The following is a 17,775-nucleotide window of genomic DNA, read 5'->3' on the forward strand; positions in this document are numbered from 1 at the left end:
TGTAGTGGGTAGACTTTTTATTAACATGTAACCAGTATTATGTTCATTACAACCGAAAAAGAAATGAATGTGACTGAGGAAATGGCTTATTTCTCATTTCAGCTGCGACTGGTTAGCACAAAACCTCAGGAATGAACTAGAATTTTAGATAACATTTTAGAATGATTGTAATTTTAATTGTACAAACGCCCTTACTCTTTACAGTGACAAACATGTAATGGGTCTAATTGTGCTGCATAACACATGAGAATAAACCTCATTGGTTCTTGCAGAAGCTCAAACGTGAAGCATTACGCACGAGAATAAACCTCATTGGTTCTTGCAGAAGCTCAAATGTGCTGCATAACGCATGAGAATAAACCTCATTGGTTCTTGCAGAAGCTCAAATGTGCTGCATAACGCACAAGAATAAACCTCATTGGTTCTTGCAGAAGCTCAAACATGATGCATTACGCACGAGAATGAACCTCATTGGTTCTTGCATGTCAAGAGAACATGCTTTGGCTTCCGTTTACTACTATTGATTGTCTTTTATGGGAGGAATTACAATATATATAATGACTTTTTCTCTCACTTCTGCCTCCATATTTATTTTTGTTTTAGAACAAACCAAATCTCTTACATACTCCTGAAAAAAAGTGCTGCGCCCAACAGGAAATTAACATCTGCATCCTGATTATGCATCTGCTTCGCAAACTACATCTGACTTGATAAAATGCGAAAGCGAATGGGGACTTAATGGACGAGTGGGAAAACGTGACTTGCACTTATTTTGGGGGGTCTTTTTTAAATTACAGTCATTTAGTTGTAATTGCCAGGTGCTACACTTCACCTGCTTTCGGGGTGGAATGTGTGCTAAACAGCTGTCACACATTAGCTCAAAAACTATGCGGCATTAGAAAGCACTTAGACAGCTGGAATACGTTGGCAGGGCTCACAGCTTTCTGTGTACATGCACAAACAGAAGGTACTGAAAACTAGATCAATGCTTTTCTTACACAAAGGGGGAGATAAATATGTTATCAAATTCAAAAGAGACGACGAGACAATACCTGCAAAAGTGACAGGAATGCAAAGCTATATATGATGGCCATCTCACAATGGGTGCCGTTAAATATGTGCTGTACAATCTCAAACCAAGACCCCAATGGATGAAGAAGCATTCATTAAGAATGATTTGCACACTGATAGCTTAATTCATTTGCATGTGTTGTCTGTGTTGTTTTACCAGCTTCACTAAAGGAATTATGCAAACGAGATAATACTACAAACATGGCTCCAAATTTAGTGCTGATCGCAATTTGCATGAAGCGTTTGCGCAGCTTGGAGAGTGATTCTAAATGCTAGGTTGTAGGATGCTCTTATATAATGCTCTTCTTTATCGTTTGATCATCATATGATGAATAACATGCTGCCATGAATGCAAATAAATGTAAATAACATCCATTTTAAGTAAAATAATAATAATAATGAGACATACTTAAAAAATCATACGATAAAAACCTGTTAAAGGGGTGGTAAAATGCTCTTTTCACAAGATGTCAAATAAATCTCTGATGTCCCCAGAGTATCTATGTGAAGTTTTAGCACAAAATACCCCACATATATTTTTTTATAGCATGTTAAAGTTGTCACTTTTTGAGGGTTTGCAATAACGCACCGTTGTGTGCCTGGCCCTTTAAATGCAAATGAGCTGCTGCAGAGGGCGGGGTTTCAAGAGCTCATGTGTGTTAGCAGCTGCGATTACTTCACGCAGACACACTAAAATGACAGAAACTGTTCTGCCTTTAATGTTAAAATGGAGTCAGACAAAGAGTCAAAGAGAGACTCAAGAAGAAGTGACAACATGTAATATGCAACAGGACGTCTCTGAATGGTTAGTTGATGAATTTATGTTGCTGATGTGGAGTTAACTATCTTCAATTAGCATATTCTGTCATGGTAATATATAAATCGCTCATATAGGAACTGTTGTGGGATGCACACAGAGTGACTTTCTATTGCATCTGAAAATATGGATGCTAAAGTTCACAAATGTTCTCTTATACAACAATTTCTTCTCAACATGGACTGCGTGTTCCCGGGGGCGGGGTTTATGTACATTTTAGGGTTGGTGATGTCACTAACCCGTGAGGAATCTCGTGTAAGTCCCCAACAGCCGTTTACGGTAGTCCTTTTCTTTAAAAGCAAATATCTCCCTTTGCTTTGAACTTTGAGCGTTGTAACTTTGCAGATGTTGTTTATGCTCAAACAACAACATTACACACTAACTAAAGTTAGAAAAGTGAAATCATACTCAACCACCCCTTTAATTACCGTTCCCTTACTCTATAATGTCATGTTTTTTTAAGTGAAAAAGAACGTGTGATCTTATTATTTAAAGTAAAAAAAGAAAACTTTTTTTTGATAGTAGGCTATATATAGTTGATGTGATGTCCAACACACTGCAACCATTTGAATATCTCTTCTTTGATTTGTAGAGTTTTTTCGATGGCTGGGACATAAATGAAAAGAAGGACAAGACCAAGGGCCGACACGACACCCTTTTGGGTCGTAAGTGTTATTCACAGTAATGTAATGGTTATAGTATAGTTTGATGTTATATTTATATATAGTTTCCTGTTAGCACATGTTGCTAAGATAATTGCTCGGTACTTTAATATACATAATATACATAACATACACATATATTGCGTACAATGTTTGTTAAAAATAGAGCAGAGTTATCATGTTAAAGATGTTGCCAAGTTGTAGCCAAGGTAGGTGGCTGACCAGGTTTTGAAACAGAGTATTATTATTATTATTATTATTACTGACTAGCATTGTTCTTAATTTTTCTTATCCCAAACAGAAGACCGCCACCGTGTCAAAATGCATTCTCTCCTGGCTGATCCTAACTCGGACTATGTCAATGCAAACTACATTGATGTAAGTTTTTCTGTTTTCCTCTTTGCGCTCCTTTCTTCACGCCTCCATCTCTATACATGTGTTTCTCTCACTCCTGCTTTCATTAAACAAAGGTTACACATAACACGTTTATATCGCAATTCGTTTTCTCGCTGAGAGCGCTGCACATTGATGAATTTGCTGTCTAGTTTTGACATTTGTTTTATTTCAGTATTTCAGCTATTGGTTACGATCCCACATGACTGCTTTGTACTGCCTCCCTAAAAGCCTGTCAAACATTTGATTTTAGTGCAGATGTGTCTTTTCTTTCCCCTGAAAGTTTTGTTAGCACAAATCTTAAACACAATTCACTTTCCTGTCAGGCAGATTCTGAACACTTTGCTCTTAATTTTAACCATTTGATAGATAAAGACTTTCAAACATATGTCTCTGTACCACATAAGAAGCGTCGATTTTATAACTATCTGTGCTCGAGTCTCAGGAAATCCATTTTGTGTCGTCTTTTAGTTAGAAGCTTATCCATTGGAATTGAGCAATCAAAACCTCTGCAGTTTGAAAGAGTCTAAAGACATCAGGACTAACGTTTAGGTGTTCTGTCAATTTCTTTAAGGCTCTGAGTTTTTATTATGGTTTTGAATTGCATTTATTTCTATTCAAGGCTGAAGCCACTTTTGTTATGACCAGCACTTGCAAAATGAACAGACCTGAATTGCTCTTTCTGGTTGGGTTGTACTTGAGTCAGGTTTTGGGTGATGAAAAAGAGTGCCTGATTATAGAGGTTTGTATACTAGAATGCAAAGCTTTGTCGCTCCACTTTTATAAGAACCAGATATCTTGATTTTCTTCTACTCCTCAATAGTGATGTGCACTCAAGAATCAAAAAGTCAATCCACATATGATTACTAAAAATATGTATTGACTTTTTGATGCTTAAATGCAAATCAATTTTGACGCTTTGATGCAAGTTAAATTCACACACCAAATAAGACATTACAGGAGAATATATATATATATATATATATATATATATATATATATATATATATATATATATATATATATATATATATATATATATATACTGTATATATAACATTGAAGAAGTGAGGTTCAAATACTTTTAGCATGTTGCTACATAAATGTTGTAAACAATATTTTAATGTGCTGTTTTGGCATCTCTTATATTTTATTTTTGGGGGATCAAAGGATTCACAAATGATTTTTCTCCAATGATTCTGTACCGATCCAGAGCAAAAACAGAACACAGTACATTGGCAGTGACATTTATATAATAAAAAAGCACACTTGGATGAACAAACATGCTCAAGAACCTTCACACAAGTTTAACTTTAGTTAAGTTTTGATTTCAATGTGTATTTTTTTCTTGTAGAAAACATTAGACCAAATTTCAGTGTAATGAACATTATATTGTAATATAATGGATTTATTTACACTGTAAAAAGTAGTAACCTGCAATTATTACCATAAAGAGCTTTTTTCTACCTGATCTTACACTTAAATCTAGTTTTCTTAGTTTAAACTATAATATATTTGGATTGATTCAGTAATGCTAAATAGTTTATTTTTATTTTTTATAATATCTAAATGTAACCACATTTTTTCAGTGCACAGAAATCACAAATGCAAGATACTGCACACTGTGTCACTTGTTCAAAAGTCTGTTTGTTAAAAAGTCAGAAAACTGTGTATGTTAAATGACAATAACACAATTGAATGTGGCATCTTATTTGTGGAATATACTGAATGAGAGTCACCAAAGGGATAGTTCCCCCAAAAATGAAAATTCTGTCATCATTTACTCACCCTCAAGTTGTTCCAAACCTATATGAATTTCTTTGTTCTGCTGAACACAAAAGAATGTATTTTGAAGAATGTCAGTTGATGGGCCCCATTGACTTCCATATTGTTTGCCAGATTCTTCAAAATATCTTATTTTGTGTTCAGCAGAAGAAAGAAACGCATACAGGTTTGGAACAACTTGAGTGTGAGTAAATGATGACATAATTTTCATTTTTGGGTGAACTATCCCTTTAACTCAACACATATTTGCACCCCTGGGCTTCTAAACATTTTGAAGTATTGAAAATAGTTTTAAAATTGGACTGTGGGTCCCTGAATTGAAATGTAATATTTCGTAAATAATCGTTACCCCCCTAAACTTCCCCACCCTTAGTCTGCATGAAATAGAAATATGATACAGTAAATGACTAAATAACTTTTTACACCTCTTTATTAACTAAATAGATACATTTAAACATTAAAGAGCTGAACAAGAGACCATATGAGGATTTTTCCTGGGACAAGGCATGGCAACTCATCTGAACTGTAATTTGCAGTTAGTTTGAAGTGATTTCCTCTCTGCAGGTGGTTAGTATGGAGTCTTTATTATTTCCTCTTTACTAATCATCTTAATTAGCCTGTTTCTCTTTTTCTCTTCTTTCGCCCATTTCTCTTTCTCTGTGTCTGGGATCTCTTAGATTCGGATAAACAGGGAAGTAAGTACTTGTCTTTTTCCTGTCTTCCTATCATCTGTCCATGACTCATTTATTCTACTCAGACCTTTTCTTTCTGAAGCCCTTTTCTGTCTATGTTGCTTGAGTTTATTGTGGCTTTATTTGATCTCATTGCATCATCCCCTGTAACTCACCACCTTTCAAGCTTAAGCTTTAAACCACCCCTGAAATTGTTTTACAAACACAGTTTTTTGTTTCTGTTGACATTTCTGATTGAAACAAAAAGTTGCGCTCATGAGAGTGATTTTAGAGACCCCATGAAATCAAAAGGGGTTTTATTTAATTTCTGTTAGTTTTTAAATAATCTACTACAGTATATGTGATGCAAACAAACTATTGATATCCATTAGTTTACATAACATATAATAGATGATCTCAAAACTAACAGAAATGAATAAAACCCCTTTTTATTTCATGTTTTTTTTTATCACTCTCATGGCTTCTGATATCTAGAATAAACCATATTTTTAACAAAAATGTGTTTTCACAATATTTTATAAAACAATTTATACATATCATGTTTTATGTGATTTTATACCGTACAGTTTTATGCCATTAAGCTGGATGTTTTACACATGGTATTCATTAAGATAAAGGAACAATTAGGGTTTAACATCTAAGAATAGTGAGGTTTGATTAAAATAAATAAATAAATACATTTCAGAACAATTAACTATATTATGTAGAATATAACATTCTATATAATCTATAATATTATGCATTTTTTTTCTATTTTCACTGTCTCGGGTAACTATAGACCCGATATAGTCTATAAACTATGAGTAACATGTTGTGTTTGCCAAAATGCAATGGAATACGTCTCGTATTATATTTCATCATGTACTGTAAGCACAGTAAACAGTGATTACAATGTGTTTGGTTTCATTTCTTCACTCATTTCATTACTTTATCTAATTGATGACTTGTCTATTATTGGGCTAGGGTTTAGACGTCTTTTACATTTTCACTGACATCCCAAATTTTGCCTTGTTTTAGCCTAGATGTCTGGGCTGTGTTTGAACGGCAATTAGACATATTTTAAATGCAACATTGCAAAGAATGGGTTTCTTTGTTATTCACACATAAATTTTCTTTGTGATTTTATTTCTGCACAAATTAAAAAAAAAGTTAAATCAAGAAATGTAATGTTGAAATATTGAGCATTGTGGCTTTCTCCTAAGGCTGTAGATAGAATACAGCTAAGGTCTGACATTTCTCTAAATCTTTTTCTTTAAAAAAATTTCTTCTGAAAAAGTTTTGTGTTAGGCTATATCTTTTTTCCTTGTTGCTTTGACCTTGTCATTTTCTACAACTTTCGCTTCCATTCATTTTCTCTGTTTCTTGGGGTTGAACAGATGAATCTCTTTCAAATTGTCTGCATTGCACCAGACGCTTGTTTCAATCTGATCATTAGAATATTTAGTATGTTGTAGTGCCACTTCTAATGGGCTTCTTGGATTTCTATCAAACCTATTGTAAAATGTCTTGGTTACGACTGTTAACCCTGGTTCCCTGAGAAGGGAACGAGACACTGTGTTAGAATGTTGACAGCATGGGGAACACTTCTGAGTGTCTCCATCTGAAGAGCGGGTGAACTCACTCCAATATCATTGGTGAGATGTTGTCCTTTGACGGATGACTGCATGACAGCGTCTTGTTCCTCTCTCAGGGAACCAGGGTAACAGTCATAACCAAGACTTTCCCTTTTGGTGGAACTGAACGCTGCATCAGAATGTTGATGGGAATGTTCATACCCACTTTTCCATACTGAACAAATGCTTGACTATGTGTGAATCATAGCGAGCACAAACTAAGGTCTCAAGCACTTTGGATCCTGAAGTGGACTCTATATCCTGGCTATACAATCTGATGAAGCTGCGTGGAGAGGCCCAGCTTTCTGCATAACAAACCTTCTGAAAGGAAACCCCTGATAACAATGCCTCAAAGGCAGCCATAATCCTCGTAGTGTGGGCTCTAATGACTAGAGGTGAAGGAAGACCACACACCTTGTAAGCCACAGAGATGGCCTCTACAGTCCACTTGCTTATACTTTGCTTTGATGCAGAGGAAACCCATATGGGTGAACTAATAGAGCCAACAATTGGTCAGATTTACACTATTTAGAAGACAAGTAGACGTAACAATTAAGAGCCCTAACTTGGAAAAGCAAGTTGACCTTCTCTTTGTATGCCATCTGAAAGGATGAAGGGCACGAGGCCTTAGGCACACAACACAGTCTATGAATACAAGCTTTTACCATGCCTGGAGCAAAATTTAGGCAGGAGGAGGCAACAGACAGGGCCTGCAGATCTCCTACACTTTTTAGTAATAAGAACACCATCTTAAGAGATCTTAAATTTCCCTGAAGCTGACTCAATAGGCTCAAAGGTTGCCATTGACAAATCCTCTAAAACAATGGCCAAATCCCAGGCCGGAACTCTTGAATAACTTGCAGGCCTCAGCCTCATCGCACCACATAGGAAAAAAGACACTAGAGGGTGTCTCCGCAATGAATCACTACCTAAAGGTGCATGGTAAGCAGCAATGGCCGCCACATAAATTTGTGGAAAAAGTGGAGTGGGATAACCCAGCAGAAAGGCAGTCCTGAAATAACTCCACCACTGAACCAATTGGGCACTTAAGTCGGTCCAACCGGCGCTCTCTGTACCATAAACTTAATTGTTTTCTTTGAAACTACAAACTCAAACCAAAAGATTAGATTATTCATTAATGCTAAGAAATGGTAAACCTGGCTTCAGTGCGAAAACAAACAAACAAAAACTTTAAATCAGTAATACTAACATTATAAAACAGATTGTTTCAACTCTGATTGGATGAACTGTGTTATAAGCCATTGACAATTAGTACACACACCACAACTTTTTGAGACATGCACATTTCACTTAGTACATATTAGTACAGCAAGTTGTGACATTGCTTGGCAACCATAAACATCTAAACTCTTAATGTTGTGCTTCACAAACACCCTGTTTATAACAGATTATTCTTTGTCTTGACTTGTAAGGACACATCCAGTGTTGTATTTTCACATTCATCAATATTTCCACGTCAATATCATGTGTAAATATCCTGAAGCATTTAGCCACAGCCATCTGTCAGTGTGAAGTATTGAAAAGTCTCTACCAAGTTCTATCATTACATGGTTCATAGCGTTGAGGCTCACATAGACATTGCATTTATAGCCAGTTTACACTTTGACTATTGGACAATCAACTCGGGCATAACCTTTGAGACTAAGCTTTCCAACCCTAAAAGCAAAGACCAACCACACACATTCACACACACAGGGGCAGAGGTGTAGTGTGGGCGAGTGAGCAGATTCATTTCTCGAGAGCAGATAAAGGTTCATTATACGTACTGTATAAAGACACCCTGCTCCTTACAGAAAAATCATCTATTGATTTCTGACAACAGCAAGACATTGCAAGCACTTGTCAAGGATTGGCTTGTAATAAAATCAACCATAAACTTTCTGAACACAGGTTTTGAGAATAGAAGATACAATATTTTAGTTATGTTATTTTCCAAACACTGCTGTCTAAACATGCAGCTACAGTAGCTTCTAAGGCAGAATCCTATCTGTCATGGGACCATAAAAGTGACTGAGGGGGCAGCAGTCTTCTGGCACTTCTTCCCACTAGTCGTGATAGTCTAGTGGTATATTTTTGTTTATGCATAGGGGTTGGTTTCAAATCCTGATATATTGATGAATAATATAATTATGTTCGTATATTGAACCAAGCAAAAATGCAACTGAACTCGACTGCCAGTGAACGCCCTGCTTTTCCCTGTACGGAACAGCAGAACTGAGTTTGTGTTTGTGTTGTAGAATACTGTTTGTGTTTCATGGTAAAATCCCAACCCCAAATAAAAATAACTATTATTATTTATAGTCAAGTCACATTTAATTGAATAGCACTTATATACAACACAAATTGTTTAAAGTCTTTACATTTACATTAATAAACGAAAATAACACAGTGCTCCAGACAAACAACAACAACAAAAACAATCAAGGAGCCGTTGCGTACTATAAGGAAAAAAAGGCACCATTTATTTTTTATAAGCATAAAAAGTTATTTTATTTTAAATAAAAACACATAATTTCTGTCATCCTGTAGTGTTTACACCTGCCCTCCTTTTAAGGTTCACTTAAAGTGGCAACTGATTTTTTTTTTCCAACTTGAGAATTATATTTACAAATTGATCTTTACACAGAATCTGAGCCATTGTCACAGACCATAATTGTGTCAGCCTCACTTGGCCATTGAGTGTAGTTTGGCCTCCTTATCAATGCATAAGTGTTTTCATATGTCTTGCAGACATCCAGGTTAAGTAATCATGTAGACCAGCGGTTCCCAACAGGGGGGTCGCGGCCCACAAGGGGGCCTCAGCGAGCTCTGTGGGGGGTCGCGACATATTTTGAAAAGTTTTGAGCAATGAGCATTAAACAAAAGTCCTTAACTTTTTTCTGTTCAAAATGTATATAATGAGCGAGTTCATCATGAATCCATTTTCCAATCCGTGTTTTTGTCTTATCCTGAATCACTATGGTACACCTATAATAAGTGTTTACACTGGGAATATTTTACACTGGTTCGGATCGCTGCGGAGTAGTCCAGTACCTGCGTGACTCGTCATAGACGTACACAGAGAGTAGTAGTTCCGGCTACAATGTTCTTCCGAAAGACGCATTATTCTGTTATAAACGCAAGTTTATTATCGCTTGCTATAGCGCCAAAAGCCTAAAAAATAAAGCCTCACAAATAACATACAAGTATTGAGGCCCCAGACAGCAGTCATTTAGCAATAGCCTTTTATTTTTTTTACCTACACACCAGTGTGAATATTTTTGTTACATTTCAAATAGGGCCAATTTATAGGATACTCCTAGGCTTACGTTTTTAAATTACAAAGGGCCTACTGGTGTTTTTGTTGTTGTATTTTCAATATTATAGGCTATTATTTGTGCATAAACATATCTGGTTATAGTAAACATACCGTTTGTTTGAAAACAACATATTTTGTCATCCTTGCTGCAAGCTTACAAGAGCGACAATATCATTCAATGTGAAGGGGGCCCTAAAATATTTTCTTGGGAAAAAGGGGGTCTCAGACAAAAAAAGGTTGGGAACCACTGATGTAGACAACAGGTTAAGTAAAAATATTATGATATTTAGCAAGAATGCTCATCTCTATAGTTTTTTTTCTTTTCTTTTCTAGCTGACTACTAAACTAGCTTTTACTAGTTTATGGACATTTTATGTCTATTCTAAGGTAAATGTAACATTATGTGACATTGTTTACAAGCTGTTTTATCTATGTCTTTTTGCGGTTGAAAGAATAACTGAGAGATTACATGAGGCATGATACATTTCAGTAAGCTGTACTGTATCTTTCAACACATCTTCTGGTGGTCATTCGTGTTTATTTCTTCCTATAACTAGTAAAGAGAAAGAGATGATCGGTTCATATGCTGCATGGACTGATGCGGCTACATCGATCTGTAAAGAGCCACAAAGCCACATGTTTTGTTTGAATTTCATTATAAAATTGACAGAATTTGAAAGCTGAGACTTTAAAGTAACAAACATATTAAAAGTAACATATAAGTCACAACGCTTATTGTGAGTGTTGGATGGCATGTGCTCTAAAAATAACGTGGTTCCTGCATCAGCCGAAAACCGCATAGACTGAAAGATCATGAGAATAAGAATCAGTCTCGATTAAAAAATTAGAATTGTTAACAACAATCTTAGTGTCCAAACAGCTGATACCTTTAGTATATCCACGTTATGTGCACAAATCCATACATTGAATGAACACCCAAGTAAAAGTGCAGAAAGGCATTGACACGGACAGATGATCCTCTGTGTCCCTGTCATTTTATATCTCTCATGCTGGGACAACTGGAGCCTGCTTTTTTATTAGCAGGTGTGCCGTCAGGTGTTGGACAGAGATGAGGACTGTTTGAAAATGTCTGATATTTATTGTTTTGACGTGTTTTACCTGTGCTATTTTGGCGCTTGAACTCAGTGAGTGAAATGTTTTTTTGTTGTTGTTTTTTGTTACAAAAACTTTGATGTGCATCATCTTATTTTATTACGTCTACACTGATAGGCTACTCATCACAGAATATGCCGATAAAACGGCATTGCATGCACATTTTATGAACCATAACATTTGATGAACGTACATTTATATTGTTATAGCAAATGAATGTGTGGCCCTGTAACAGTATTAATGTAGTAAAGTAGTTCAAGGTGTAAAGCAGATCTTAAGACAGTATCATAATTCAGCTCAATTTAGTTCAATGTTGATTTTATTTAGTTCAATAACAGTGTTAATGTTGCAAAGTTTATTAGTTATTAATCAAACTCAGTTCACCTATAAAGCAGCTTAAGTTCATCAAATTATCAAAAAGAAGATTATTTCAGCTCTAAGCAGCTTTGTCATTATTCAGCTCAATGAAGTTACATTTTTTTGTCAGTTTTGCAGCGTTCAATTTTGAAACTAATTTGATTCATAAAGCAGCTCTACAGAAGACAATTGTCATTATCCAGCTCAATGTAATTCAAGTTTTGACCAAAACCTCATCAGGTGACAGTATTGGATATAATAATAATAATAATAATAAATCTTACTGTGAATAAGAGGCTGTTCTAGTCATTTAGAGAAATGTGACACCACAGATTCCCTAGCCTTCACTGATTTTGTCTACGCAGTTTGTAACACAAATTCAGATGTTATGGGAAGAAGGAGGTGGGAACCGGCGAACATTTCAAGACTAAAATAAAATAAACAAATACAAAAACGAAAGTAAAGACGGCAGTTCCTCACGGTCGACTGCCGCCACACATAATAAAACAAAACATTAAATAAAATAGTCCAGGCCTGGCCTCTCTTGATCTCCACTGTCGTCGCTCCTTCTTTTATGCTTCCGCTCCTCCGTGAGAGATACATATAAATACATATATAAAGTATCATACATACATATATATCCGTGAGATCATATATATATAGTAGAAAATATTTCATACGCAGGTCGTACTTGTCAATGACGGGCACTACAATCTGCGGAGGTTTCTGTGGAAGTCTGTGGGCGGGCGCAGATTCCGTGTGGCCCTGCTCATCACATCAGTAATCACAGCACCGGCCTCGCGCCGTCCTCCCACGGCCCACAACCTTGTCCTGCTCGCCACAGTTGTGTTAGGTTGACAGATTAATATTTTGTACAAATTTGGACGGATTCCCCCAGCCTCCCAAACAAAAATGCACATTGGTTCTACACAAATCACTTAAACTAATTTCTTCATGTTGGCTTAAAAACATTGAAATTCACCCTCCCCAAAAGAAAAACGATTTTGGGGCAATCTGGTCTGTCAGGTCTGGTTAACCTATAGTTTTACATCACAGGTGACCCAAGAGCTGGTCTTCTTCTATCTAATGCTGTGATACGTGGCATTTCATGCTTTTCATTTCGTTTTTGGCATTTAGAATGCAGTGTTCAGATATGTTTGAACAGAGATAACATTTTCTAGGATTTTCTATACATGAGTAAATTCAATTCTTAAAGCTCAATATTAGATGATACATACATGGACACACTACAGATACGTGTGCATATTTGCTTGTTTAATCAAATGTCAAGTATAAACGCTTTCATTTTTTGAGATACAGAGATGCATGCTCTCCTGTCACATTCTCAGCCACACTTAAAAAGGTTTTTTTTTCCCTTTATGTGATTTTGTGTTTCTGTCAGAGATTACATTTTGGCCTTGAGGTTGGGAAATATTATCATCCATCTCTATGCTGTGTTTTTATTTTTTCATTTGTTTCATTTTATTAAAGAAACATTTAACATATTCAGTAACAGTAGAGCTTGCTCATAATGGCGTTTTATGGGATAGCTTAATAATTTCTTTCTCCTATCTCAGCTTAATGTGCAGAGTCAACTGCAACAATGGCGTGAGTTTGGAGACAACAATGGCGTGAGTCTGGGACAGCTTTATCTGTTTGTCTGACCAGTGGAGGACAGGGGGAGTGTTTGGGAAACCAGTCATTGTTTTTTTTTGTTTTTTTTTATGTGTGTATTTATTTTGGTGATGCAAGTGGCACAGAAATGACTCACTTCACCTTTAAATGGGATAAGTCAGAATATAATACATTCCTTTTGTTTAAATGCGTTTAACATAACACATTTGATTGATCATGTATCTCTCTCTCTCTCTCTCTCTCTCTCTCTCTCTCTCTCTCTCTCTCTCTCTCTCTCTCTCTCTCTCTCTCTCTCTCTCTCTCTCTCTCTCTCTCTCTCTCTCTCAGGGGTACCAGCGCTCCAATCATTTCATCGCAACACAAGGTAAGTCTATATACTTCTGCTACTTTGTGTTTTTTTTATTGAATTGTGTATTTGTTGATATTTGGGGGGGGGGGGGGGGTATCCTATGATTGTGTCATATATGGGCTTAGAAATGGCTGAGATTCATTTGGGGGGACTCTATTTGAGAAGATTTATTTTTATTTTTACTTATTTATATTTTTATTACTTTTCAATTGAAATATAAAATCTTATATAATCTATAATAACATCAACATATTTCATGTTTCCTCCAAATAATGTTTTCTTAATTATGTTTTCAACACAATTGAACAACATTTATGAATTGTGTGTGGCACAAATCCTTCATTCAACAGAATCTCGGCTTGGAGATAATTACCTGCTTAATTTTGGCCAAATCAAAGATCTGCATATGCAAAATATCTTGGATAATTTAACAGGTCACACAAACATTTTAAAAAAAAAACATTTGTCCTCAGGTTGGATGGCAATCTCTCATTTTAGTGATTTGAAAATCAACCATTTTTAAACACCTCTAACGATGAATCCAGTTTAATGGGAAAAATCTAATTAATTTTGATAATGTATCAAGAATATATAATAATATTGGTTTATCTCTTTTCTTAAAACATGGGTTAAAATGGTTGAAATTTAATTTTACCATAGACAAACATTTTCCCTAAACATTTAGTTCTATTCTAATATAAGAATTCTCTGAAATAATTTAAACTGCTAAATCCATATATTTTTTTTTCAGAATTTTATGAGTAACCTATTAATGAGATGATCTCCCCCTCATTCTCACAACCTGTTTCATCACATGAGGTTATTGTGCTGTTTTTACTCAGTGAGCTGCAAGATGCTGTAAATTGAGAATCACATGTTTATTTTTATTATTATTTTTTTATTTAGAGATCACAGTTCTCCCACAATTCTGACTGGACAACTAAACAAAATAACATGTAATTTACTAAAGGTTCTGACAAAAACCTCCCAGTACTTCTGTGATAATCTGAGTTATTGTAAGACAGAAATAATGATACTGTGGGGTTGAAAAGATTGTTTGTGAAGCTGTTTCATACATGACAACTGCTCTCTCTGGATCAGAACACAGATCTGAATGTTCGCTGTGATTGAACTTGTCAAAGGTTTAACAGACATAGAGCCGAATCGCTGTCATTTAGAAAATCGCATGGGTGTTCAAAACGAGTGTTTCAAAGCACCACAACTATTTCCAACATTGATCATAATAAGAAAGATTTCTTGAGAACCAAATCAGCATTTTAGAATGATTCATGAAGGATCATGTGACACTGAAGATGGGAGGAATGGCTGTTGAATGATCAGCTTTGTAATCATATATAAATTGCAGTTGTGGTCAGAATTATTGACACCCCTGGTAAATATAATCAAAGATGGCTGTAAAAATAAATTTGCATTGTTTATCTTTTTGATCTTTCATTAAAAAACATAACCTTTCATTGAAGTAAAATAATTTAAAGTGGGGGGTAAATCATATTTTGATATAAATGCTTTTTTCCAAAACACGCTGGCCATAATTATTGCCATCCTTTGATACTTTTATTACTTTTTGGTATCTCCTTTTTTTTTTTTTTTTTTTTTTTTTTTTGACCATAGAATCTGTGCCTTTTGAAGTTCCAGTCATGTCTGACAACTCATTATGCTGGAGTTTATTTTTGGATGAGCGAGGAGGATTTTTCTTAAAACCCTCCCAAACAACATGTGGTGATGTAGGGGCTTTTTTTTTTTTTTTTTAGCCTTTCTGACCCCAAAACTCAACTAATCTTTGTATATCTACATCTGTGATCCTTGGAGAGTATTTTGCCACTCGAACGGTCCTCCTCGCTGTCCATTAGGACAATATAGACACACTTATATAGACACTTCCAGCCAGATTCGTAACATATTTAGTTGTTTGGAACTTCTTAATTATTGCCCTGATTGTGGAAATGGGAATTTTCAATGCTTTAGCCATTTTTTGTATTTATAGTCATAGCTTGACAATTTAATGTTCCTAGTCACCCTGGTGTGCTAAAATAATGTAAATATAAATGGGAATATATTTCAGAGATATTTTACTCAGAAAAATCCAGGGGTGCCAATAATTCTGACCACAACTGTATATGAAAATAGAAACTGTTATTATTAACTATAAGAATATTTCACTATATTGCTGTTTTTACTATTATTATTATTATTATTATTATTTTAATGCAGCCTTGGGAGGATAAGATGCTTCTTTCAAAAACATTTTAAAAAACGTACCCCAAAATTTGAACGGTGGTGTAACTGATTCTAAAGTTATACGGTTTAAAGTAAAGTGATTCTCTGTCTCTCGTCTTCTATGGATATGTACAGCTGTCTGTAGTTTTGTCAATGTGGGTCTCGGCTGCTCCTCAGTTCCAGCATGCTTGCAGCAGAAAACTGCACACACTTACACACACATCTCATTTAATCTGCTCTCTCTCTCTCTCATGTTAGCCGTCAACACGCCGGGGCCACTGATCAACACAGACTCTCTCCAAACACAAACACACACCCGGCACTGCTGTGCTTTGTTTGAGCAGGTGTACACACACTCATGTGTGGGGTTTGCTAGGCTTTTTTCTCTATCCGGAGGTTTAAACTGGCTTTAGGTCCTGATATCTTGCTTGCTGGTGGAGCTGTGAAGTCCATCTGCATGTTCACATCGTAACAGCGCTGCATACAGATGTGCTCAAGACTCAATGAGCTTTTATACAAATCTAAACGATCAGCCTTGCAGCTGCAGCCCCAAACCTCTAAAAACTATATAATAGCAACTAGAATATTACTAGATTTTTGTAATAATTTGAACTGGCCCAACCAAAACTCAGCATGTTACAATGATAGGGTGATTTGGGTGTTGCTTTTCATTTTGTTTGGTTGTTCTCCATGTTTTTGGTGCATGTCTGTGTGGTAGTCACATTTATGGTGGTTGCCAGATCATACCGTTTATTTAATAAAAGTTGTTTTTTTAGCACATTGCTATGTGGGTGCTAAAAGTTTTCTATTATGCATGATGTGTGGTTTCTAGACTGTTCTGGGTGGTTGCCAGGGCTTTAATGTGGTTGGTAAGGTGTTCTGAGCAGTTTTACGTCATTGCTATGTGGCTGCTAACAGCAAACTGCTATACAGATGTTCCGAACGTTTTTAACATGTCGCTGTAATGTTTTGTGGTTTGCCGAACATATTCTTATGGGAATTCTAATTGTTTTACATTTTGCCAAATTGGTGGCTGATTCATATGAATTTGTCTGATTTCTAGGGACGTGCCTGAAGCCGAATACTATGTTCGGAAAGGAAATTACGTATTCTGCAGAGCCCTTAAAGGGACATGGTGATGGAAAAAAATATGAGATGGGAGGAAAAAATATATATTTTAATTATTTTGCGTGCTCTCGTAATTATATAGTTATGTAATTATATTGTCATTTGTGGGTATCAGGGAGCCACCAGCAACTTGCGGGGTACGGACATTGCATTTGAATGTGCGCCCGCTTTTTACTTTCACTTTTCAATGTGCGATCATGCTCTGTGTATAAGGAGTGGCGGTAACTGACCACACAATGTATAAGATAACATATTGTCAATGGTATCCGTTGTGCTCCAAATACTCCGATGTTGTCTTGTCAGTCATCTCTCCATACTATCTTCACGTGACAAGTGAAATCTGATGTAGTGTAATGCAACCGACTACCGCAACTGATGTAGTGTAATGCAACCTTAACCTGTCCCTTTATGGGCCCCATAGAATGCGTTATTAATTTTATGTGCCTTTCTGAGTTCGGACTTATGCTTCGGGCACATCCCTAATGATTTAATGCATATGTTTTTCGTACAGACAAAATGGCCGCCTCGTGAAATTATATTTACATTTTCAGTACATTTTCTCATGAGCTCGAGTTGGTTTGCCTGGGTATTATAGGTGGTTTC

At 35.9% G+C, this 17,775-nt stretch overlaps 1 protein-coding gene across 7 annotated transcripts in view; it reads left to right on the plus strand.

Moving 5' to 3' along the window:
- The window catches only part of ptprua (protein tyrosine phosphatase receptor type Ua), a 297,253-nt gene that overhangs the window by 253,687 nt on the left and 25,791 nt on the right, over positions 1-17,775 (plus strand). For 2 of the 7 annotated variants that reach the window (XM_079591540.1, XM_079591537.1), the window contains exons 18-21: positions 2,481-2,553; positions 2,852-2,928; positions 5,406-5,423; positions 13,785-13,821. In XM_079591540.1, coding sequence (XP_079447666.1) covers positions 2,481-2,553; positions 2,852-2,928; positions 5,406-5,423; positions 13,785-13,821 — 205 coding nt within the window. Of the gene's footprint in view, positions 1-2,480; positions 2,554-2,851; positions 2,929-5,405; positions 5,424-13,399; positions 13,454-13,784; positions 13,822-17,775 lie in introns of all 7 variants that reach the window. The other 5 variants (XM_079591539.1, XM_079591536.1, XM_079591541.1 and 2 more) reach the window with 3 other exon arrangements.

The sequence above is a fragment of the Phoxinus phoxinus genome (assembly GCF_949152265.1).
Source record: "Phoxinus phoxinus genome assembly, chromosome: 19".
In the NCBI taxonomy this organism is placed as follows: domain Eukaryota; kingdom Metazoa; phylum Chordata; class Actinopteri; order Cypriniformes; family Leuciscidae; genus Phoxinus; species Phoxinus phoxinus.